This window comes from Oryx dammah, unplaced genomic scaffold, assembly GCF_014754425.2.
Source record: "Oryx dammah isolate SB20612 unplaced genomic scaffold, SCBI_Odam_1.1 HiC_scaffold_1, whole genome shotgun sequence".
Classification (NCBI taxonomy): Eukaryota; Metazoa; Chordata; class Mammalia; order Artiodactyla; family Bovidae; genus Oryx; species Oryx dammah.
The window spans coordinates 51,335,164-51,362,622 of record NW_024070185.1 but is presented as its reverse complement, the minus strand read 5'-3'; the positions used below and the strand labels follow the sequence as shown (position 1 = coordinate 51,362,622).

Below are 27,459 nucleotides of genomic sequence, written 5' to 3'. Positions count from 1 at the left end.
GTAAATACATACATAAGTGTTGGTAAAAGCAACTCAATCACTAAAATTATTTCCATTCTAACATTCTAACTCTAAATGTCTAATAAGATTAGTTGAATTTTCACAAAGCAGTTCTAAAGAATTTACAATGAAATTTAATAGCAAGTCAAAAGAGGTCATGAAAAGAAAAGCTTCCTTGTGGTTAGAGTTTAGAACACTGATTAAATAAACAAACATATCTTTCTATTGGAGGACTTCGCAAAGCTTTTAATATACTTTTAAATTTATAAAGGAAGCATATAGTCAGTGGTATTTCTCAAGTGTATTTGAGAGCAAAATCCCTCTATTGGTCCCCCCTTTTTAGCATTTTATTGGTGTTTTTTGGAAAAGCTTTAGAAAATACCCTCCCATTTTCTTCCATTTATTTTGGTCACTCCCTAATAACAATCTCAGGATTATATACCTTCCCTAAGGATCATTCAGCAATATGAAATTGATTAAATCCAGAAATTTGGAACAATAAAAACTTTTTATAGTCTTTCACATGATTAATTGGTATTTTACATTTATTACTCTTGCCATTTTACTAATGATAACGATTAAGATTCATAACATAATTTAGAGACTCTTATGTTCCAGAACTCTGCTGAGAAGTTTACATGCATTAATCCTATAATCCTCATAATAGTTCTACAAAGTAATTACTAGCATTTAGCTCCATTGTATAGAGGAACAAACTGATACTCTGCGAGGCTAACTGACTTGAAAAGGGCAAGGTATCAGAACTCACTAGAGAGTCTGAATGCAGAGTCTGGGTCCAGTAATCACTAGACTATATCATGTATAATAACTAACTTCCAAAATATTAACCCAAAACAATGCAAGTGTTATCCTTAAGCAAATTAACTCAATATATGCAGCAAGTGGGCATGGAAGTCATTCATACATTCATTCACTAAACACCTACTGAGTGCAAGACACTGTTTTGGGTACTTGAGATATACTACAGAACAAAACAGTAAAACTCTGGATCTTTATGGAAGAGACAATCAACATAGTAAGTAAATCTATTACACGGAAGGAAGAATAAACATTGCCAAGAAGGGGTTCTGATGGCTTGGAGTGCATGTGTGTTATACTGTGGGTGGAAAGAACCAGGCAGGCCTCCTTGTCAGGACATTAGATAAGAACTCAGGGAAGAGTACTGGGTTTAACTGTGACCTTGATGAGGAGAGTTAAAAAGCTGGCTCAACATTCAAAAAAACGAAGACCATGGCCTATGGTCCCATGACTCCATGGCAAATAGATGGAGAAACAATGGAAACAGTGACAGACTTTAATTTCTTGGGCTCCAAAATCACTGCAGATGGTGACTACAGCCATGAAATTAAAAGATGCTTGCTCCTTGGAAGAGAAGCTATGACAAACCTAGAGAGCATATTAAAAAACAGAGACATTACTTTGTCGACAAAGGTCCATCTAGTCAAAGCTATGGTTTTTCCACTAGTCATGTATGGATGTGACAGTTGGACTATAAAGAAAGTTGAGTGCCAAAGAATTGATGCTTTTGAACTATGGTGTTGGAGAAGACTCTTGAGAGTCCCTTGGACAGCAAGGAGATCAAACCAGTACATCCTAAAGGAAATCAGTCCTGAATGTTCATTGGAAGGACTGATGCTGAAGCTGAAATTCCAATACTTTGGCCACCTGATGTGAAGAGCTGACTCATTTGAAAAGACCCTGATGCTGGGAAAGATTGGAGGCAAGTGGAGAAGGGGATGACAGAGGATGAGATGGTTGGATGGCATCACTGACTCAAAGGACATGAGTTTGGGTAAACTCTGGGAGTTGGTGATGGACAGGGAGGCCTGGCATGCTGCGGTACATAGGGTCACAAAGAGTTGGACACAACTGAGTGACTGAACTGACTTGACAAGAACAGCTTTAGTGGAAGGATGGGGCAGAGTCCAGATGCCATGGCTTCCCAGATAACAGGAAAAATGAGGTTGTAGAGGGCAAATATGACTACAGTTTCAAGGAATTTTGTTTTAAAGTGAAATCTTATGTCAATACTTAAATGTTGTGATCCATAAATTAACAAAATAAAATATATTCATTAAAAAAAATTAAAACAATAAAATGAGAAAAAAGGGAGCAATTGGAAGGGTTTCCCTGGTGGCTTAGATGGTAAAGAATCCACCTGCAGTGCAGGAGACATGGGTTTGATCTCTGGGTTGGGAAGATCCCCTGAAGAAAGGAATTGCTACCCACTCCCATATTATTGTCTGTAGAATTCCATGGACAGAGGAGCCTGATGGGCTACCGTACATGGGTCGCAGAGTTGGACACGACTGAGCGACTGAACACGCACGTATGCACAAGGAGACCAGAAATGGCTTTTCCTTTCTTTCTTTTTAGCAGTATGAATGAATGTGGGTGGCAATAATAAAGTTGAGAGAGAAATTCTGAAGATGAAAGAAAAGATAATTGACTGAGCCATGTCATTGATGAGGTGAGAAGAAATGGGATTCAGTGAAGAAATAGAGAAAGCAGACTAAGGCAGAAGAGCAGTTAATTTGCCATGGTAACAGGAGAAAAGCTTGAATGTGTGGTCACAGGTGAAGGGAGAAGGTTAGATGCACCAAACAGTATAAAAATGACACAAAAAAATATTAGTTTGTTGAGGCCCACATTCTAACTTCTTTATTGTTGTTCAGTCATTAAGTTGCATCTGACTCTTTGTGACCCCATGAACTGCAGCATGCCAGGCTTCCTTGTCCTTTACTATTTCCCAGAATTTGCTCAAATTCATGTTCGAGTCAGCGATGCTATCTAACCATCTCATCCTCTGCCGCTCCCTTCTCCTTTTGCCTTCAATCTTTCCCAGCATCAGGGTCTTTCCCAGTGATTCAGCTCTTTGCATCAGGTGGCCTAAGTATTGGAGCTTTAGCATCTATCCTTCCAATGAATATTAAGGGTTGATTTCCTTTAGGGTTGACTGGTTTAATCTCCTTGGAGTCCATGGAACAAAGCCATGTCTCTGCTTTTTAATACTTTGTCTAGGCATCCACAGTGATTTTGGAGACCAAGAAAATAAAATGTGTCATTGTTTCCACTTTTCCCCCTTCTGTTTGCCATGAATGCTGGGACTGGATGCCATGATCTTAGTTTTTTGAATGTTCAGTTTCAAGCCAGCTTCTTCACTCTCCTCTTTCACCCCCAGCAAGAGGCTCTTTAGCTCCTCTTAGCTTTCTGCCATTACAGTGATACCATCTGCATATCTGAGGTTGTTGATATTTCTCCCAGCAATCTTGGGTCCAGCTTGTGATTTATTCAGCCTGGTATTTTGAATGATATACTCTACATATAAGTGAAAAAGCAGGGTGACAATACATAGCCTTGACATTCTCCTTTTTCATTCTTGAACCAGTCCACTGTTGCATGTTCAGTTCTAACTGTTGCTTCTTGACCTGCATACAAGTGTCTCAGGAGACAGGTAAGGTGGTCTGGTATTCCCATCTCTTTAAGAATTTTCCACAGTTTGTTGTGATCCACAGAGTCAAAGGCTTTAGTGCACTCAATGAAAGAGCAGTAGATATTTTCTCGAATTCCCTGGCTTTCTCTATGATCCAAAGAAAGTTGGTAATTTCATCTCTGGTTCCTCTGCCTTTTCTAAACCCAGCTTGTTTATCTGGAAGTTCTCAGTTCACATACTGCTGAAGCATCTCTTGATGGATTTTGAACATAACTTTGCTCCCATGTGAAATGAGTGCAACTGTATGGTAGTTTGTACATTCTTTGGCATTTGCCCTTCTTTGGGATTGGAATGAGAATTGACCTTTCTCTGTCCTGTGGCCACTGCTGAGTTTTCCAAATTTGCTGACATACTGAGTGCAGCACTTTAACAGCAAAATTATTAGTTCATCGAAGCCTGCATTCTGACATCTTTAGCTATGCTATCTATGTTCTACAAAATTGAGAAGAATATATATCTTATGAGATTATTGTGAAGATTAAAAGCTATCTATTTTAGGGCTTAGGAGAGTGTGTAAAGTATAATAGACTGGCAAATGTTAAATATATTACTATTATTATTATTTTCATGCAGCCCAAATCATATAACTCTAATTCTTACATTTAATTTTATAGCCCCTTAGCATCAAATAAAGTGCTATTAACATCTTTAAGAGAAAGAGTAAGTTGTCACCTGTGACATGGTTTCTCTTAAGCAATTTTGGCACATTAATTCTAAAGGGGCGACAAATTGAATCAATTTTGATTTAGTTAAAGTCTTTGAAAACTGTTCCATTTTACCAGGTCAAATGCTTGAACAAACAGAGAGCACTTTGAAATTCAATATTTGCTATATTTTTTGATTAGCAAGCAGAAGTAAAGAATGCAATCAATACCTGGACTCCCTGAGCAAAATTTATTTCCTTTGTGAAAAATCCTTGATCCTTAGTCTTCTCTCCTGATGTCTTGGTATTGCTGTCATCCTAGTCTACCTCATTAACAACTCCTTCTTGGACCATTTCAACCTTCCTCTCTTACCTTCCCATCCCTCACCCCACCTGCAGTCCATTCTCTACACAGCAGTGATGTTTTCAAATTGTGTATTCCATCAGGCTGCTACTCTGCTGAAAACCTCCACTGGCTTTCTCTATGGGATTAAAAGGCAAATGCCCTCCATGGTTTAGGAGGCCCTGCTGAGCTGCCTCCTGCCTACATCTGTGGCAGCCTCCTACTGCCTGCTATCTGTTCCTGTTGCTCCCAACACCCAAATAAACATTCTGTTATGGAAATACACCTGAATCATTCTCCACTCAGAGTGCTTTTTTGCTCTTGCTGTCCCTTCTGCAGAGAACATTCCTTTTACATCTATTGACCTGACTGGCTTCTTATCATGTAGGTTTCCATTCATATATTGCCTCCTCCTCAAAGATGACTCCCTGCTCTCCCTAACTAAAACATTCTTCCCCAGCCCCTACCCCTAGTCATCAGTTTAACTTCATTCATAACTCTTAGCCTTAGTTCAATAGCCTTGATAGTTTGGGGCAACTTTTAGGCATTACATAAAAAACTTAGATGTCTTCTTCTCTCTTTTACCTACAGTGTGGAAGTTCACTAAGCTTAATAAAAAGAAGAAATTCCAATTCCTGTACTTTGTAGATGATGTAGGTAAAACTGTAATAAGTTACAGTGACTTTAAATTGCCACATGGATTTTCAACTGGTTCCTTGAAGGAATTATTTTATTACTCATTTATTCCCTCATTCCTTAAATAACTCAGCCAATATATCACTTATTTCTTTTGTTATTGTGCTCTCTAATCTAATTTTACATAAAGTAATTATCCAATTATTTTCCATATATTTGACAATGTTATATAAAGAGCACAAATTAAAATAATCTCAAAGAATATAAATTTTACTATTTCATTTGATGCCTGATAATGGAAGAATGAATGAGTTCTTTTACTTGGAAAAGACTATCTAATATATGACTTTCAAAGTAATAAATTATATAGTCACAGATATTTAGAGAAACAGGCTTTGGGAAATAATTCAAGCCACAATCATAGATAACTTAAATGAATCTATATACTGATAGGCTATCTTAATGAAATTAACGATGAGCTAATATAAGGCAAGTAAAATTGAAGGTGAGTATGGACATAGGAAGAACAAAATAAATGACATCACAGAACTCAAAAAGTCTATACTGACTTTTATCATATTATTTTAATCTACCATTATAAGTAACTAAACAGAATCATCTAGAACTCCACAGTGTGGAAATGGTATGGGAGAGAAGAATGGGGGACTGAGAATATATACAAAGTTCTATGGAAGGACAAGATCTCCTTCTTGGAAAAAAAAACATATATATGGTGTTTCTTGAGCACCTGTTATGTTCCAGGCATTGTGTCAACTGTTCTATATGCATTATCATCTCACTTACTACTCATAACATCTCTGTAAGTAAATGCCATTTTTGCCCTACTATAGATGAGGAAATGAAAGCAGAGAGGTAATTTGATGTAAATCAGGTCAGAGAACAGTAAATGACAAATCCTAGACTCAATGCTAGCCTAAGTCCTTGCAAGCCCCAAGTGTATTAAACACAAGACAACCCTTTCATGCTGATCTTATCACATTTAAATGAGTCACTACTACCTTTCCATAATTAGATATGCAATGCTGAGAGAATAATTTGTTCTTTATAAGAATTATTTCTTTTGTTACTATCTTAACTCTAAAAGTATAATAAATGGTTTGTTTTAAAACTAAACTCCTTGTTTTTCCAGATTAAACCCTTGAAAGATCCTCTGTGGAAAGTAGAATAAACTATGGGATTTCCATACTCCAAAGATTAAAAAAATGAAAATAAATGAGTCCTATCCTATGGAATGCCCCAGATGGATACCCACGCTGCACTGTTAGGTGAAAAAAGCAACATGTACAGACATATGACCCCCATTTGGCATATGAATGTGGACAGAGTATGGAAAGATGCAGCCCATACTCTTAGCAATAGTGTTCTAGTTGGATAGGAAATCTATGTTTATAATCTTAGCTCTTTTCTTCTTCAGTCAACATACTACATTTGTGTTTGTTTTTTAAAGTAGCCTTCCAGTTAAGACTTTCAATGAATGAAAGATTCACTAGCAAAAATAAAATTGAAAACTATGGGTCCACACCATGTGATTCAATGATAGCTATTGAATACAGGACATTCTCTCCATATACGGACATATTCATGAGGCTTTGTGCATTACTGACATAAGTAGATCCATTTTAATGAGAAATTTCAGATTGTTCTTTATTGTGTTAAATGCTAGACACAAACAGTTGAAAATGAAATATGAACTAAACATGACTTATTTAACTTGAATAAACATTCCATTAATGATATACACAGAGAATAATAATGTATAGTCCAGAGCTTTGGTAATAATATCACCAGATTACTTAGAGTACATTTATTTGGTGTTCTGGCAACCCTGAAAGGAAAAGCCTATGTAACAATTTAGAACATTATCCTATTGTTTCAAAGGGTTCTAATGTAGCTGAAAATTGACAGAGCCAGGAATGTCTGAACCAAACCTGAACTACATTTAGAAAGTGCATACATAACAGGTACAGAAGCTTTTCCTCCAGGCTCTTTCAAAATAACCAGGAAATGGCTTAGTCCAGTCTTCTGATTAAAACCCTAATACCAATTCCACAAAGGTGAAAGAATGATAATTATTTGTACTCGAGTGGCCATATTAACTGCATGCACTTCACTGCTTCAAATTAGGGCTGCATTTATAACAACCCTATGGTTCAGATATTCAAGCTGGTTTTAGAAAAAGCAGAGGAACCAGAGATTAAATTGCCAAAATCCACTGGATCATTGAAAAAGCCAAAGAATTCCAGAAAAACATCTATTTCTGCTTTATTGACTATGCCAAAGCCTTTGACTGTGTGGATCACAATAAACTGTGGAACATTCTTCAAGAGATGGGAATACCAGACCACCTAACCTGCCTCTTGAGAAACCTGCATGCAGGTCAGGAAGCAACAGTTGGAACTGGACATGGAACAACAGACTGGTTCCAAATAGGAAAAGGAGTACGTCAAGGCTATATATTGTCACCCTGCTTATTTAACTTCTATGCAGAGTACATCATGAGAAACGCTGGGCTGGACAAAGCACAAGCTGGAATCAAGATTGCCGAGAGAAATATCAATAACTTCAGATATGCAGATGATACCACCCTTATGGCAGAAAGTGAAGAGGAACTAAAAAGCCTCTTGATGAAAGTGAAAGAGGAGAGTGAAAAAGTTGGCCTACAGCTCAACATTCAGAAAACGAAGATCATGGCATCCGGTCCCATCACTTCATGGCAAATAGATGGGGAAACAGTGGAAACAGTGTCAGACTTTATTTTTGGGGCTCCAAAATCACTGCAGATGGTAGCCATGAAATTAAGACGCTTACTCCTTGGAAGAAAAGTTATGACCAACCAAGATAGCATATTCAAAAGCAGAGACACTACTTTGCCAACAAAGGTCCGTCTAGTCAAGGCTATGGTTTTTCCAGTAGTCATGTATGAATGTGAGAGTTGGACTGTGAAGAAAGCTGAGCGCCAAAGAAATGATGCTTTTGAAGTGTGGTGTTGGAGAAGACTCTTGAGAGTCCCTTGGACTGCAAGGAGATCCAACCAGTCCATTCTGAAGGAGATCAGCCCTGGGATTTCTTTGGAAGGAATGATGCTGAAGCTGAAACTCCAGTACTTTGGCCACCTCAGGCGAAGAGTTGACTCATTGGAAAAGACTCTGATGCTGGGAGGGATTGGGGGCAGGAGGAGAAGGGGATGATAGAGGATGAGATGGCTGGATGGTATCACTAACTCGATGGACATGAGTCTATGTGAACTCCGGGAGTTGGTGATGGACAGGGAGGCCTGGCATGCTGCAATTCATAGAATCGCAGAGTCAGACACTACTGAGCGACTGAACTGAACTGAACTGAACTGATGGTTAACATAATTCTCAGTGATTAAATTAGATTCAACAAACATTCACTGAGTATTCACTAGAATTCAATGTGCTTTATGGGAAATGGCAACCCACTCCAGTATTCTTGCCTGGAAAATCCCATGGATGGAGGCACCTGGTAGGCTACAGTCCATGGGGTCACAAAGAGTCAGAGAGGACTGAGTGGCTTCACTTTCTTTCTTCTGGTTTTGGAAAGCCCATAAAGGTACATAGAGTACAAGCTCTGCTCTTCAAGAACTTATTATTTAGTGAGAAAGATACATGCAAAACTATCTGATACAGAGTGCAACACAATAAAGACTATACAAACCACCAGGAAGAACACAAAGTACAGTGAAAACAGGGTAGAGATCACATATACTTAATTCTAGTTTGGGCAGTGAGAAGGCTTCCGGGAAGAGGTAACAGTTTAGCTGCAGTTTGATGGTCAGATAGGATTTGTCTGTATAGCTGTAAGTCATCAGAGAGAGGGAAGGACCACATACTGCAGAGAACGCACTATGTGCTACTGGCCAGTGAGAGTGGAGTATGCTTCACGGACACAGAAAACAAACCTATGGTGACCAAAAGGGAGAGGGAGGGGGAGGGATAAATCAGGAGTACAAGATCAACACACTTGCTGGTGTTGTTTAGTTGCCAAATCATATCTGACTCTTCTGTGACCCCATGGACTGTAGCCCACCAGGCCGCTCTGTCCATGGGATTTCCCAGGCAACGATACTGGAGTGGGTTGCCATTTCCTTCTCCAGGGGACCTTCCTGACCCAGAGACTGAACTCACATCTCCTGCATGGGCAGGCGGATTTTTTACCACTCTACCACCAGGGAAGCCCATTAGTAGACTACTATACATAAAATAGGTAAGCAATAAGGATTTACTATATAGCATGGGAAACGATGTTCAATATCTTGTAATAATCTATAATAGGAGATAAACTAAAAGATATATATGCAGTTGAATCACTTGGCTGTACACTCGAATAACACAATATGGTAAATCAAATATATTTCAATAATAGTAATAAAAGAGTGGTGAATGATGAAATTCCAAAAAAGTAAACAGAGATGAGGAAGCAAAAAGAGGTCAGGCCCAGGTCAACAATTGCCTAACATGAACATGATTAAAATGTGTGCTTTAAACTCACACATATAGAGAACAAACTAGTGTTTACCAGTCAGGAGAAAGAAGAGAGGAGGGGCAATACAGGGGAAAGGAATTAAAAGGTACAAACTATTAAGTATAAAATAAGCTACAAGGATATATTGCCCAACATGGGGAAGATAGCCAATATTTTGCAATAGCCATTAATAAGTATAACCTTTAAAAACTGTGAATCACTATACTATATACTTGCAACTTATATAATATTATTTATCAACATACTTCAATAATTTTTTAAAAAATAAAGTAAAAAAATGTATGCTTTAAGTTATCCAATGGTCCATTCACAAGTGAGAAAGAGAAAGGAGTCGGTTTTAATGGAATATTACAAGTATCTATCCCTTAATCTTTATTTAATTTAAATAAGACAGTATTTCTTAAGATCTATAATTTGAAACAGATATTGTATTATATTAAATTTTATGGTTCTAGTTACATTAGAATTAGGGGACACGTGGTCAGTGAATTCTTTAGTGAAATCAAGAAGATGATGAGTTAAGCTGCCCAGTTAGGGAATGTGGGAAGAGCATAAAAATAATTTTGTTCTGGGAAAGAGGTAAAGGTCTGTCCTGGGATAGAAGGAGAGGACTACCCAAGGGAAATGCACAGAAGGGTGTTGTGGGACAATCCATCAACACCACCTGGAGGGTTTCAACATCTCTAATTCTCAATCTCATGGTTTCAAGAATTTATCCAAATTAAAAATGAACACATTGATGAGTACTACTACACAGTTGGCAAAAATAAGACCTGATGCTGATTGTGGCTCAGATGAAGAGCTCCTTAGTGCAAAATTCAGGCTTAAATTGAAGAAAGTAGGGAAAACAACTAGGCCATTCAGGTACGACCTAAGTCAAATCCAATATGATTATACAGTGGAGGTGATGAATTGATTCCAAGTGATTAGATCTGATAGACAGAGTACCTGAAGAACTATGGACAGAGGTTCATAACATTGTATAGGAGGTGGTGACCAAAACTATCCCCAAGAAAAAAAAATGCAAGAAGGCAAAGTGGTTGTCTGAGGAGGCCTTACAAATAGCTGAGAAAAGAAGAGAAATGAAAGGCAAAGGAGACAGGGAAAGATACACCCAACTGAATGCAGAGTTCCAGAGAATAGTAAGATGAGATAAAAAAGCTCTCGAAGTGAACAATGTAAACAAAGAGAGGAAAACAATAGAATGGGAAAGACTAAAGATCTCTTCAAGAAAATCAGAGATATCAGGGAACATTTAAGACTAAGATGGGCACAATAAAGAAGACAAATGGCAAGGACCTAACAGAAGCAGAAGATATTAAGAAGAGGTGGCAAGAATACACAGAAGAACTATACAAAAAAGGTCTTAATGATCCAGATAACCACAATGGTGTGGTCACTTACCTAGAGCCAGTCATCCTGGAGTGTGAAGTCAACTGGGCCTTAAGAAGCATTGCTACAAACAAAGCTAGCAGAGGTGACAGAATTCTAGCTGAGCTATTTCAAATCCTAAAAGATGATGCTTTCAAAGTGCTGAACTCAATATGCCAACAAATATGTAAAACTCAGTGGCCACAGGACTGAAAAAAGTTTTCATTATAATCCCAAAGGAAGGGAATGCCAAAGAATGTTCAAACTACCACACAATTGCACTCATTTCACATGCTAGCAATATTATGCTAAAAATCTTTCAAGCTAGGCTTCAGCAGTATGTGAACCAAGAACTACCAGATGTACAAGATGGATTTAGAAAAGGCAGAGGAGCCAGAGATCAAAATGCTGACATCTACTGGATCATAGAGAAAGCAAGAGAATTCCCAAAACACATCTACTTCTGCTTCATTGACTATGCTAAAGCCTTTGACTGTGTGGATCTCAACAATCTATGAAAAATTCTTATAGCGATGGGAATACCAACCAAATTACCTTCCTCCTGAGAAACGTGTATGCAGGTCAAAAAGCAACAAGTTAGAACCAGACATGGAACAATGGACTGTTTCAAAATTGGCAAAGGAGTACGTCAAGGTTGTATATTGTCACTGTGTTTAACTTTTTTTTTTTTAATGCAGAGTACACCATGCAGAATGCCAAGTTGGATGACTCACAAGCTGGAATCAAGATTGCCAGGAGAAATATCATCAACCTTAAATATTCCGATGATGCCACTCTAATGGCAGAAAGTGAAGAGAAATTAGTCTCTTGATGAAAGTCAAAGAGAAGAGTCAAAAAACTGCCTTATAATTCAACATTCAAAAATGAAGATTATAGCATCTTGCCCCATCACTTCACTGCAAACAGATGGGGCAACAGTGTAAACAGTGACAGATTTTATTTTCCTGGGCTCCAGAATCACTGCATATGGTGACTGCAGCCACAGTATTACAAGACACTTGCCCCTTGGAAGAAAAGCTATGACAAATCTAGACAGTGTATGAAAAAGCAGAAACATCATTTTACCAACAAAGGTCTATATAGTCAAAACTATGGTGTTTGCAGTATCATGTACGGATAGGAAGGTTGGACCATAAAGAAGGCTGAGTGCTGAAGAAGTGAGGCTTTCAAACCGTGGTGCTGGAGAAGACTCTTGAGAGTCTCTTGGACAGCAAAGAGATCAAACCAGTCAATCAGAAAGGAAATCAACCCTGGATATTCATTGGAAGGACTGATCCTGAAGCTGAAGCTCCAATACTTTGGCCACTTGATATGAAGAGCTGACTCAAGTCTCTGATGCTGGGAAAGATTAGAGGGGAAAAGTAGAAGGGGGCAACAGAGGATGAGATAGTTGGATGGCATCACTGATTCAATGGACATTAACCCAAGCAAATTGCAGGAGGTAAAGAAGGACAAGGGAGCCTGGTGTGCTGCAATCCATGGGGTCACCGAGTCGTACACAACTTAAGCAACTGAACGACAACAATGATGATGCTAACATTCATATTAATAAATATTTCCCTTGAACAAATCTAAGCATCTAAATATACCTCTGTTCTTATCAGAGGCAACTCTTTAACCCTTAGCTTATTTGCAGGACAGACATGACACACAGTCCTGTCTACTGACTAAGAGTAGAGCTCCATCCATTCCTCTAGTTGGGAGAACTGGAAACCCATTTCAGAAGTGGCTTCATGATCACCAAGCAACACAGTCTGAACTGAGGTCTTTTTAAAATACACAAAGAGCTCATGCAGCTCTATGTCAAAAAAAAACCCCAAACAACCCAATCAACAAATGAGCAGAAGATCTAAAAAAGACATTTCTCCAGACGCACAGATGGCCAAAAAGCACATCAAAAGATGCTCAACATCACTAATTGTCAGAGAATGAGGTATCACCTCAAACCATTCACAATGCCATCATTAAAAAGTCTACAAACAGGAGAACAAGATGGCAGAGGAGTAGGTGAACGTGGAGCACATCTCTCTCCACAGATACATCAGGAATATGCTTTCAGACACAGAACTGCATGCAGAACACCAGATAAGAATAGACAGGAGTACCTGACCAGTGGAAAAGAATATATAGAACCACTCAAAACTCGGTAGGACAAAGGAACTAGAGGGAAAAACAGGAGTGTTAGTGGGACTGGACCTGCCCTCGATGGGTGGGGGAACTGAAGCAGGGGTCCGATCCCCACAGTGGGGCAACTGTCTGAGTCAGAGGAGAAACACTTGAGGCCGAGAGTGAAACAGCTGATCTGTGGCAGCCTAAATGGAATGAGAATCAGACAGTCCTTGCCGCAGCCATACATATCCTGGACAGGGATGCGGGTCCTCTGGAAGGCACAGTGGCTAGGAGCTGGAATTTAGGGATTGTGGAGCAATCCCAGGGCAAGGACTGCTGTTAACTGTGGAGAGACAGATTGAGGAGATGTGAGGGAGGAGACTGTGGTGCGAAATGCCTGTGGAGGAAAGCCAGGAAGCCATGGAAGCAAGGTGATACTGCTGAGTCACATGTAGGGGATGGAGCCATCACCATAGCCTCTCTCCCAACTCACCAGCATCCCCAGCTGAACAACTGAGAGGCTGGCCCATCAAATGCATGATTCACTGAACTAGAGTAGGACCTCACCCAGGGTACTCCTTTTAGTGATTGATGCACCAAACTACAGAACAGGACCCCATCCAGGGTACACCTTTAAATGCCTGAGGCACCGATCTACAGAGTAGGACCCCAGTCACGGGGACCTCTCTATGTGCCAGAGGCTCTGAACAACCGAGAAAGACCCCAGGAAAGGGAGCTCTCTAAGTGCCTGAACGGGCAGAGCTACGGAGAAGACTGGCCAAAGAAGCCTTCTGATCCCCAGCTACAAGAGGCTCGAAAAAAGACTCAGATAGGGCCATAATTCCTGGGACGGAGGCAGTCCATGTCCCTGCACACTTTCCATCGCCAGGGTTCCCGCAAGTCAAGCAGCTGCACCACCTTCATGCTCAACTCTCACTGGGGCAGAGCTGCCACAGGCAAAAAAAATCTTGCATCTATACGTGCAGGGTAGCTTCAGTCGTGTCCAACTGTTTGCATCCCCGTAGGCTGTGGTTTGCCAGGCTTTTCTGTCAGGGAGGTTCTCCAGACAAGAATACTGGAGTGTATTGGCCAATACTGGTTGCCATACCCTTCTTAGTTCAGTTCAGTTCAGTTGCTCAGTCGTGTCCGACTCTTTGCGACCCCATGAACTGCAGCACGCCAGGTCTCCCTGTCCATCACCAACTCCTGGAGTCCACCCAATCCCATGTCCATTGAGTTGGTGATGCCATCCAACTATCTTATCCTCCATTGTCCCCTTCTCCTCCTGCCCCTAATCCCTCCCAGCATCAGGGTCTTTTCAAATGAGTCAGCTCTTAGCATCAGGTGGCCAAAGTATTGGAGTTTCAGCTTCAACATCAGTCCTTCCAATGAACACCCAGGAATGATCTCCTTTAGGATGGACTGGTTGGATCTCCTCGCAGTCCAAGGGACTCTCAAGAGTCTTCTCCAACACCACAGTTCAAAAGCATCAATTATTCTGTGCTCAGCTTTCTTTATAGTCCAACTCTCATATCCATACATGACCACTGGAAAAACCATAGCCTGACTAGACGGACCTTTGTCAGCAAAGTAATGTTTCTGCTTTTGAATATGCATACCCTTCTAGAGCACTATATTTCCTGCTGCCCTAGCCACCAATTTCCCTGAGTACCTGGTGCTGCCAGAACTCCTGTGACCCAAGCAGCTGCACCACCTCCACACCTGGCTTCACAGGGGCCAACCCAAGTCCTCCAGGGCAGCCCCAGGAGCAAACCCCAGTGGACAACCCACAGCAGAGGTGGAAATAAAACCCCAATTGAAATCTAGGGGCAGTGTGGCTAAGGAAGAAGACCCCAAACCTTCCTGCCAGCTATACAAGCTGTAGATTAAATCCAATGATGACCCTGTATGCAGGACAGCAAAAAAGACACAGATGTGTATAGCGGACTTTTGGACTCAGAGGGAGAGGGTGAGATGATTTGGGAGAATGGCATTGAAACATGTATGATATCATGTAAGAATCGAATTGCCAGTCTATGTCCAATGCAGGATACAGCATGTTTGGGGCTGGTACACGGGGATGACCCAGAGAGATGTTGTGGGGAGGGGGGTGGGCGGGGGGGTCCATGTTTGGGAACGCATGTACACCCGTGGTGGATTCATATCAATGTATGGCAAAACCAATACAGAATTGTAAAGTAAAATAAAAAATAAATAAATAAATAAATAATAATTAGAATAAAAAAATAAATAAAATAAATAAAAAATGTAAAGATTCAAAATAAATAAATAAATCCACATGATCAACTGGGCAGGCTCTGTGTCTATGGAATTTATAAAAGGACATTGAGAGCTCCCACAAAAGAAAATACCCTAGTTCTGACAGCAGTAGAGATTGGAGGCAAGAACACACAGGAGTAGGATCAGACTAGAGTCTGAGCTTCCCCCACAACAGGTCCAGAGATCAGCACAGTGCTGAAGGGCATCCCAGGTGGGTGAGATGGACTGTGACTCCCAGCGAGGAAAGGACTCTGACAGCAGTGACTCAAGAAAAACATCTATTATTCCTATGTTTCCACTTGTTCTGTAGATTCTTTCAGATATTTTTTTCTTCTTTCCTTTTCTTTTCCCCCTTTGTTGTAGTTGTCAATTTTAATGGCATTATAAAATCTAATTAAGCTTTTGAGCTTTTTTTTCCCCTCAGTCATATTTTTAATTGTTGTCATAAACCTCTGCCTCTACATTGGGCTTTTGCAGCTCTGTGTATTTTTCCCTTTTTTTCTTTTCTCTTTTTTTAATTTTAATATTTTCAAACCTATTATTTTTTCCTACATTTATTCCTTCCTTTGTTTTTCCTACTGTTCTTTTCCCCTGGCAGCTAATCTTTAATGTATATAAATATTCTTTATCTACCTCTATTTAACTTTGCATATCTATTCTTTCTTTCCTTTCCTCTGAACATATTTGTTAGTTTTATTTTCATTGTTTTATTCCCTAGTTGGCACCTTGCTTTAGTTTTGTTTTCCAGTTTGTGCTTTAGTTAGTTTTGTTCTTAACTGATAGATATAATTTTCGGTTTCCTTTGTTCACTGGGTCAATCTATTGTACTTTATTATTGTTGGACTCTTTTGATTTGGTTATGGGTGTATATGTATATGTGTATATTCATTCACACTTTTTACTACTGTCATAAACCTCTGCCTCTACACTGGGCTTTTGTAGTTTTGTGGAGTTTTCCCTTTTTTCTTCTCCTTTTTTTCTTTTCTCTTCTTTATAATTTTAACTTTTAATTTTTTTAAACCTATTATATTTTTTCTACATTTATTCCTTTTTTTTGCCTGTCCTACTGTTCTTTCCTCCTTGCAGTTAATCTTTAATATATAGAAATCTTCTTTATGTATCTCTATTTAACTTTGCATATCTATTCTTTCTTTCCTTTCCAAGGGAAAAAACCTCCTTATGACCATATGAAATTCATTACATGAATAAAACTAGGAATAAAACCACCATATGACTCAGCAATCCCACTCCTAGGCATATACTCTGAGGAAGCCAAAACTGAAAAAGATACATGCATCCCATTGTTCATTGCAGCACTCTTTACAATAGCTAGAACATGGAAGCAACCTAGATGTCCATTGACAGATGAATGGATAAAGAAGTTGTGGAATATATATATACACAATGGAATATTACTCAGCCATAAAAAGGAATGCCTTTGAGTCAGTTCTAATGAGGTGGATGAACCTAGAACCTATTATACAGAGTGAAGTCAGAAAGAGAACGATACATATTGTAAAATCTAGAAAAATGGTACTGAAGAATTTACTTACAGGGTAGCAGTGGAGAAACAGACATAGAGAATAGACTTATGGACATGGGGAGAGGGCAGGAGAGGGTGGGATGTACGTAAAGAACAACTTGGAAACTTAAATTACTATATGTAAACTAGACAGCCAATGGGAATATGCTGTACGGCCCAGGAAACTCAAACAGGGGCTCTGTATCAACCTAGAGGGGTGGGATGGGGAGAGAGATGGGAGGGAGTTTCAAAAGGGAGGGGATATATGTATACATGGCACCCCACTCCAGTACTCTTGCCTGGAAAATCCCATGGATGGAGAAGCCTGGTAGGCTGCAGTCCATGGGGTCGCTAAGAGTCGGACACGACTGAGCGACTTTACTTTCACTTTTCACTTTCATGCACTGGAGAAGAAAATGGCAGCCCACTCCAGTGTTCTTGCCTGGAGAATCCCAGGGACAGGGGAGCCTGGTAGGCTGCCATCTATGGGGTCACACAGAGTCAGACACGACTGAAGCGACTTAGCAGCAGCAGCAGGGCTGATTCATGTTGAGGTTTGAGAGAAAACAACAAAATTCTGTAAAGCAATTATCCTTCAATAAAAATAAATTAATTTTTTTAAAAAGTCTACAAACAATAAATTATGGAGAGGGTGTGGAAAAGAGAGAACCCCCCACACTGTGGGTGGGAATATAAATTGACACAACCACTGTGGATAAGATCATAGGGGTTCCCAAAACAACTAAATACTGAACTATCATATGATCCAGCAATTCCACTCCTGGGAAAAACTATCTGGACAAAAATATAATCTGAAATGATATGTGCATCCCGGTACTCATTGCAGCACTGTTTACAATAGCCAAGACACAGAAACAAGCTAAATGTCCACCAACAAAGGGAAGGATAAAGAAAATGTGGTACATATACATAATAGAATATTACTGAACCATCAGAAAAAATGAAATAATGCCATTTGCAACAACAGGGATAGACCTAAAGATTATCATACTAAATGAAACAAGTCAGAGAAAGACAAGTATCATATAATCTCACTCATATGTGGAATCTAATTTAAAAAAATGAAACAAATGAGCTTATTGACAAAAGAGAAACAGACTTACAGATACTGAAAACAAATGTATGGTTACCAGGGAACTCTACTCAGTATTCTGGGATAACTTACATGAGAAAAGAATCTGAAAAGGAATGAATACATGTGCATGTTTAACTGAATCACTTTGCTGCACGCCTGGAACTAACATAGCATTGTAAATAAACAATACTCCAATAAAATTAAAATGAAAAAAACCTACCATTCTAACACCGTTTTCGAAGGCTTGCCGAGTGAGTGGCGCTGGTCCATCCACAGTCTTGCCATCATCATCTGGACCCCAGCTTGCACTATAAATGTGCACATGCTGGGGATTGAAGCTAACTGATTTTGCTTCAACCATATCCGTTACATCTCCATCCAGCATTCGAACTCCTTCAAGACAGAAAGGAGAAGCAACTCTATTAGAAGATTTATCCAAACAGACCAAGATAGATTTCAATTGCAGCATTTTTAAATGGAAACTATATTGCATGTAAAAGATCAAAACTTCTTTACCAATTGTTCTCTTTTTCTATGTTTCCACATTCTCTCCCTTCTCTTTATCCCTGTCTTAAATGAGTGCTTGATAAAGAGAGCCTCAAGCAATCCATAGTCCCTAAACTTTTCTTCATTAGGTTCCTTGTACTCATAATTGGTATGAAACACTCTAACCTAAGCAGTCTTCGAAAATTTGGAGAGCTGCCAAGTTGGAGTGCTCCAATTTCCTCCATATTTAATATTATCTCCTAATCTGAAATACTGATGTGAACTTAATATATTACTTCTTTGCCAAGTTATTTATTAAGTCAAATAATAAATGAGAATGCCCTCTGTGCATGTAACACATCAAATAATTCTCAAAGGGTTTTGGCAATGTTTAGTCATTAATCTTCATGTAAGTATTCCCACCAGACAGATAGGAATTTATTATTAACCTTAATTTGCTAAAATAGACTAAAATCTTAAACATAAATTTTATGTCAAAGCTTTCCTTAATTTTATAGACTCTCAATAGCAATGAAACATCTAATTGTTAAGTAAACATATCTTTCCTTCAGCTGAAGCTATATACCATCACTGAGACATCACAGTATTTTAAAATTGTATCTTTATAGCCCAAATTTACTCCTTAGGAAAATGTTGTTATCTAGTAGGATTTCAAGTTTTATTGGTTACTAATAAATGAGGATTAAATAATAAAACTCTAAATCAGGCAGCTTTAGAGGCAATGTGGCTTGAGGAACTGGTAGAATATAAAAAATATTCTTGAAGGACATATATATTTTTTATGCTTTTAAAAATGTTTAACTTAAAAAATTACAAACAAAGAAAAACACAAAGAATGACAGTGAACCTAGATATAACCAGGGCTCAACAACTGTTAACATTTTGCCACATTTTCTTCACCTAAAAATATAAACATTAAGCTAAACCATGTAAAATTACATGACAGATAAGACACTATCCTTTAATATTGTTTCCAAAAAAGGGAAGAAATAAACACCCACTCAACCTTAAATGTCCCCAAAGCATCCCTAAAGATTTTGGCTACTATAGCTTATGACCATCTTTTCCTTTAGACTTGCATATTTTTAAAGGAGATGTATTATATATGAACAGGTGGGTTTCCCAGGGGCTCTGTGGTAGAGAATTCACCTGCCAAACAGGAGATACAGGAGACAGGGGTTCGATCCCTGGTTCAGGAAGATCCCTTGGGAGAGGAAATGGCAACCCATTCCAGTATTGTTCCCTGGAAAATCCCATGGACAGAGGAGTCTGGCAGGCTACAGACCATCCAGCCACAGAGTTGGACCCAACTGAGCACATGTGCATGAAAAATAGGTGACGTGAAAAACAAAGGTTTTGAACATACCCCTTTAAAAATTACTGGAATGGAAAAGATACTTTGAAAACTCTTCAGCAGTTTATTCTGTGGGAGAAAACTACCCAGCAGGATGTTCTGCACACACTGGGTCCTCAGCAACTATCAGTTTGTTTTGATTTGACATGAATATTCAAAACTCATCTGCATGGTTTTCACCAAGTAAGATGAACTACTTCATATTCTTTCTTTCTATTTAAAAGCATAAAACTGAACTATTTCACCACTACAGGGAGGTCTGAAATAATCTAACCAGTATGTTTAAACATGGGAGTGTCTACACATCTGAATTTGGTTTCTACATCCTGAAATTCATGTGAAGTCCATGAAAACATGCTTGATAAAATTGTATCTACAGGGTAATATTAATTTTCTGACCAGAAATTGATAAGAATTTTATTTTTGCAAGTTTAAAGATGAATGGTTACTTATTTTTCATTTAACTAAGTGCGAGCCTTCATGCTTTGGATCTGGAGGGGTTACATTTATAATTTAGAAGGTTCTTGTTTTCAGGATGACTGAACATTTCTCAGGCATTGCCGTACATTCATTTTTTAGAGTTCTTATCAGCTAGGTGAGCAGCTTATCTGTGAGGTTCAGAAGTTCATGCCTTCATTCCCTCAAGGTCAGAAGTGCTGGGTTAGCTCTGAAGAGTAATGACAGGGACCTGAGAGTGTCTCCCTGGAGGAGGAAATGGCAATCCACTCCAGTATTTTTGCCTAGAGAATCCCGTGGACAGAGGAGACTGGTGGACTATAGTCCATAGGGTCAGAAAGGGTTGGACATGACTGAGCGACTAACACTTTCATTTTCACCATGTGGAGACAAATATTATGTTGGAAATGAGGATGTCAGCCTAATTCCAGGAACTTCATCTTAAGAAATTCTTCAGGTGATGCCTAGGGGAACACTTCCAAAGCCAACAGGATCTACACATCTCTTACAATGTTTTCTTCCCATTTGTGTGTGGCTTTGGCACCAGGGTATACTAACAAAGATGACTGTACATGGGAAAGTGAGAACTTGCTTCTATTAATATTTGAATGTATACTGCTTGGGTTAGGTCCCTGTAGTAAGTATACATATATTTGAGTTTGTGTGTGTGTATTCAGTTCAGTTCAGTTCAGTCGCTCAGTCGTGTCCGACTCTTTGCGACCCCATGAATTGCAGCACGCCAGGCCTCCTTGTCCATCACCAACTCCCGGAGTTCACTCAGACTCGCGTCCATTGAGTCAGTGATGCCATCCAGCCATCTCATCCTCATTCTCCTTCTTCTCCTGCCCCCAATCCCTCCCAGCATCAAAGTCTTTTCCAATAATCTGCAATTACTAATGGTAATAGTATTACTATACTCTTTCAAAAGGAGATCTTACTATTTAAACTGAAATTAAAAGAAACTTTTTGTAAAGCCTAAGGGAAAGAAAAACAAATATTTTCTGTTTGACAGAATTTCAAAATGCTTTTTTCTGTAGAGATATTCTGGCCTGGTGTTTATCTTTTTAGTTCTTCCTGACCTAGGTACCAATTTTACAGTTCCATATAGATGCTAATGACACCATTTTTACTATTGGACAACCTTCTTTCACTTTTATTTAAAGAAAGATTTCTGTGTTTGCAACACTTCAGGGGGCTGCTTCAAAGTCTTTGTTTTAATAACACAGGTTAACACAGTCATTTTGCTGTTGGAAGTAGTTGAACACTGTTATGCAAACATATGCTTGTCTTTAGTTTCAAAAATGGTTCTGAAAATGAGTTAGCAGAACTCTAGGCTCATTTCTGCATCCACGGGAGTCTGGGTCCCATACCTCCGATCCTGGCGTTGAAAGCAATGCCGACTGTACAGTGAGAGTTGTTTGCTGCAGCGGCCACTTCTCCAGCACAGCGGGTCCCGTGCCTGTAGGGAGAACACACACATACACCTTATTCTCCCAACCTCAGCAAGTCCTTGCCACCACTCAGACCTCAAAGTGGTGAAGAATGTAGCAAGCTGTGGGTGTTTCTGGAACTTCCTACCCATGCAGCACTTAGTCTGTCCATAGCAAACTTTTAGCACTTAATTATATTCTACTTTGGGTTATATTTTTATATGCTTATTTTTTGGTATCTTGCTCTCTCAACTAGAAAATCCCCTTGAAGGCTAAAATCAAATTGTATGTTTCTTTGTATTTTCTGAACTTTCAACATCCAACATGGTAACCCCTAGCCGCATAGGCTAATGGATACCTGAAATGTGGCGAGTGTGACTGCATATTAATTTTAATTTTAGTTAAATTTAAAAACTAGTACTCAATTATTAGAAAACTCAAGAATGTGAATAAAAGAAGTACTTTGTAAACTGGAAATTTAGATACACATCAAGGATCTCCAATGAAAATTTATCATCTAAATGGGACTGCTGTAAATACACACAGAATTTCAAAGACCTTGAGTGAAAAGACACCATAAAATAATGCATTAGCACTTATTTCATATCAATTACATGTCAAAATATCATACTCAATACATTATCAAGACCTATTTCACCTGTTTGTTTTCACCTTTTTCCTGCTTTTTCAAGATGTGACTGATAGTAAAGCACAAAATTTTTCTGAAAGATATTCTGTTAATTCTTACCATGATAACAGTTCTTTGATCACAAAAATCATTTAGCTGAAAGGACTTCTAAGATCTTATCCAAGGATTGCAAAGAAGTGTCAAGTGCAAAGGACAAGCTCTTTAAAAATGGTGGCCTAATAGAGTGTGTGCTGAGAATAATTCTAAGGCATGGTTGAGCCTAGATAAAGAAGGTGAAGATTGATGACTAATGCCTGCCTGGGTGCAGGAAGCGGGTGACAACCATTGTGGTATAGTTCTATGATGATGAAATCCAAAGCTCACCTTCTTTCCTACATTTTGAGAAATGAGTTAAGGAGGCCCTGAGACATAATGAGATCCGTCAAAAATAGCTCAACAGTGACTAAAACTCAGGACTCCAAATTCTGTTTTAGTACTATTTATTTTACAGTATATTCTACACTGTCATCATGGGATATAACTACTGTCTGTGCAACTATAAACAAGTTGCTGCTTACAACTGATAGGCACACATCAGTTTATACAAGAGATATACTGCTTTCACCACTTAGGAAATAGATGGGGAAACAGTGGAAACAGTGTCAGACTTTATTTTTTTGGCTCCAAAATCACTGCAGATGGTGATTAGAGTCATGAAATTATAAGACACTTACTTCTTGGAAGAAAAGTTATGACCAACCTAGACAGCATATTAAAAAGCAAAGATCTTACTTTGCCAACAAAGGTCAGTCTAGTCAAGGCTATGGTTTTCCCAGGGGTCATGTATGGATGTGAGAGTTGGACTGTGAAGAAAGCTGACCGCCGAAGAATTGATGCTTTTGAACTATGGTGCTGGAGAAGACTCCCTTGGACTGCAAGGAGATCCAACCAGTCCATCCTAAAGGAGATCAGTCCTGGGTGTTCATTGGAAGGACTGATGCTGAGGCTGAAACTCCAATACTTTGGCCACCTCATGCAAAGAGTTGACTCATTGATAAAGACCCTGATGCTGGGAGGGATTGGGGGCAGGAGGAGAAGGGGACGACAGAGGATGAGATGGCTGGATGGCATCACCAACTCGATGCACATGAGTTTGGGTGAACTCCGGGAGTTGGTGATGGACAGGGAGGCCTGGTGTGCTGAGGTCCATGGGGTCGCAAAGAGTCGGACACAACTGAGCAACTGAACTGAACTGAATGTCATCTATCTCCTTCTACATAAATATTAATCTATATATCATTTAAATGGTTACAACTATTCTTTATGATCTTTTAAATTTATATAAAATGGCAGAAACATATCTACATATAACTATATGTGTGTGTACATATATACACACATGCATCATAATTTTATTCCTAGAAATTTACCCATTTTTCACTAGTATTAATGAAATATAAAAATAATAGTTTGTATATACATTTTAAATATCTTGGGATAAATTTCTAGAAGTGGAATTACTGCAAAGAGTACAGAATATACTGTCATAATGTCAACAGAAGATGAAAGTAGTATAACTGAACCTCATAAAAATGGCAAGACTGATCAATATTACTACAAAATACCAAATTGTTATGCATGACAAAAAGAAAAGATAGGCCATAGGCCAAGTTGGATGACAATAGGAAGAATGGAGAAAATATCTACACAAATCTCTGTGTGCATAAAGCCCTAGATATGAGTTTTTCAATCTTTTTCATCCTTGCCAAACTGAGTTGAAAAATATTATCTCATCGTCACTTCCCTCTTTATCCCTTATGATTACATTTGTTGCTATGCATCTTTTCAAATATTTATTAGCTATTTATATGTCTTGCCTTGTGAATAACCTCTTCATGCTTTTTGCCCAAATCACTCATTGCCTTTCCATCATATCTGTTATAAATATGTTTCCAAATGTTTTATTTGGAACATGAAAATCTTGTTTATGGAATTTTTAGGTTGTCACACACAGCATTTAATCTTGATGTACTCATAATTATCTTGCCCCCTGATACTGGGTTATACCACTTTAATCATTAGAAAAAACAATCTCTTTTTAAAAAAATACTTCTTCTGGAACCCCCTTGCTAAACTACTAATTTTCCCCTGAGCATAGCAATTATTTACTACTATTTTTTATTAGCCTCTTGTTGCATATTACATCCTGGTATAGGTTATTTTTATTCAAATGTCAAATTCCCTTTATGAGCTTACTGTTTTTATACTACATTGCATCTATTATTAATTAATACAAGTTCTACAGGAGCATAAGGACATCTGTTTTTAATTCTGCCCTGGTTTATTCTTAGGCGCATGGGTTATTGAGAAGTATGATTTAAATTTTTTGAATGTTTGCAGCTGTTATATTTTTTATAATCAATAACTTCATTAACTTATGATAAAATAATTTTTATGGAGCAATCATTTGAATTTTGTGAGAACACAAAATGGTGAAGTATGTGATCAATTTTTATAAATGTTCTATGTGGTTGAAAAGATGTATATTTTCCAATTATTCTAGATAAGTCCATCATGTCTAGCTTGTTCATTATTTTGTGGATTAGTTAATATTCTTTGTGGTTCTATCAATTTTTATTGCCTTTAGAATGGAACTATCAAATCTTTCTAGTGAAACAAATTGTTTATGAATATGTAATAACAATTTATGTTTCTTAAATAAAATTATAGATATCTGGTTAGTATTTAAACTATAAACCACTTGATCCTTTTACTTTCAAATATTCTATTTATATTAGTTATACCTCATAAATATAATTTTTTTTAAACCCTGGCAATCTTTGTTTTTGACTCAAGAGTTAGTCCGTTTATATTATCTAAGTATTCATATACACATAATCATTTCTGTATTTTTCCCCTGTACTAGTTTGGATGTTATACATTCTATTATTTAGTGCTTATCCTAGATATTTGATCATGGATACCTAAGATCACAAAGTTACTGATACTTTTTTCAGCTTTTCCCAAACAGTACAGATGTCAGAATGTTTTAAGTCTGATTATCCAGCTCTTGACATGATGATCCTCCCATAATTATAGTTACATATTGGATTTTTTTTTTAACACTAGAAATTACCCACTACTGTTCTACTTTGAACAATCAATGTTTGTTTAGATTTACATTTCTTGCTTTGTTTATTTTTGTAGCACTTATTTCCTTCTGGGATCACTGATTTCTTTCTGAAGAACATTCTATAAATGTACCCATCAGAGTGGCTTTTGATAGCCTCAGAAAATGACTTTTACTGCTCTTCTTAAAAACTAATTTCAGTTGGTATAGTTAAAATAGTAAGAACAGATACTACACTTGATCTTAGCCAAAAGGTAGAGAAGCATTTTTTCAATGGGTAGAGAATTCTAGACTAATAGCACTTCAAAGATGCCATTCCACCATTTTTAATCTTCCCTTGTTTCTGGTGAGAAGTCAGCCATCTGGCAATCTAATTCTCTGGATGCTTTTCAGATCTTTGCCTTTTCTATTCTGCAGGTTCATTAAGATATTGTATGTGTGGATTTTAAAAACCTCTTTCTTGAAATTCCTAAACCTGTAGTTTAACATTTAAATTTTCAGAAATCTCAGCTAGTACCTTTATAAGCTAGTACCTTTATAAGCTAGTACCTTGATGTATGCCTTTATATCATTCTATGGTTCTTAACAGAATTCCAATTAAGCACACATTAGACCTTTTCACATTTTTTAAATCTTCATCTCACCTTCAGGCTTCCCAAATACATTGCTCTCTTGGCTGTGTTCTCTGTAACTTGCTCAGTTCTATACTTCACTTATCCTGTCTTTAGCCATGACTAACCTGATACTTAACACTGAATTATTCTTTTCAGATCCTATACACTTTATTTTTGAAGTTCTTTTTTCAAATCCCCCTGGTTAATTTGGATAGTCAATTTTACTTACAAATGCTTTTCAATATTTATTTATTGATACAAATAAATTATATATAAATAATAATTCTAAGTAGGTGAATCTATTTCTACTATTTGCATTTTTTACTGGCTTGTCTTTATGGCAGTGTTTACTCCGTGCAGTTGGTGAACTGTCCATTTAGAAGACTGTGCTGTTTAGGCTTTTATCTTTCTGAATTCTTTGAGGATGGTATGGAAAACTCATTTAAAACTCATTTAAATTCACTTCTAACACATGCCTTGGGCCACACCAACCAGGACCTGTTCCACCAAATTAAAAACATGGGCCATACGAGTAACGTGGATTACAGGTACAAATTCCACAAAAACTGTGAGTTATTCTCAAAAGCAGTTACTTATTTATCCCTTTGTCCCATGTATTAACCAGGGAAAGAAAGTCAAATACATCCTTCCACTTCCCATGTAGGATTTCTTTTTCTATGTTTATTGCACTGAAGACAGTACCTCAGGGGTTCTACTTTATGCAGGTCTCAGCCCTTTGGACCAAAGCCTTGTCTCCTGCTATCTCTGGACTTTTAAAATTCAGTTCCAGGCTGGTTGGGATTGGTTTGCCTGGTGTTGCCCACCTAGTTTGTAGATTTGAGGTTTCTCAGAGAAATACCCTAGTACTCCATAGCTCAACCATGCACTAAGAAGTTCTTTAATATTTTCCCATGAGTTTTAGATATACTGTGGGAGGAAAGATTTAATTGAATATCTGTTCTGCTGCTGCTGCTGCTAAGTCACTTCATTGTCCAACTCTGTGACACCCCGTAGACGGCAGCCCACCAGGCTCCCCTGTCCCTGGGATTCTCCAGGCAAGAACACTGGAGTGGGTTGCCATTTCCTTCTCCAATGCATGAGAGTGAAAAGTGAAAGTGAATTCGCTCAGTCCTGTCCAACTCTTAGTGACCCCATGGACTGCAGCCCACCAGGCTCCTCCGTCCATGGGATTTTTCAGGCAAGAGTACTGGAGTGGGGTGCCATTGCCTTCTCCGGACATCCTGTTCTACCATCCTACTAAAAAAATAGAAGTAACTT

General features: G+C 38.3%; 1 protein-coding gene and 1 pseudogene across 2 annotated transcripts in view; both read right to left on the bottom strand.

Annotated features, from left to right (window-relative positions):
• The window catches only part of PCSK5 (proprotein convertase subtilisin/kexin type 5), a 513,187-nt gene that overhangs the window by 309,408 nt on the left and 176,320 nt on the right, over positions 1-27,459 (bottom strand). For both annotated transcript variants that reach the window (XM_040256508.1, XM_040256430.1), the window contains exons 6-7: positions 21,750-21,838; positions 18,283-18,455 (exon numbers count right to left, since the gene is read on the bottom strand). In XM_040256508.1, the coding sequence (XP_040112442.1) occupies positions 18,283-18,455; positions 21,750-21,838 (262 nt within the window). The remainder of the gene's footprint in view (positions 1-18,282; positions 18,456-21,749; positions 21,839-27,459) is intronic.
• LOC120867901 lies at positions 25,709-25,834 on the bottom strand (annotated as a pseudogene).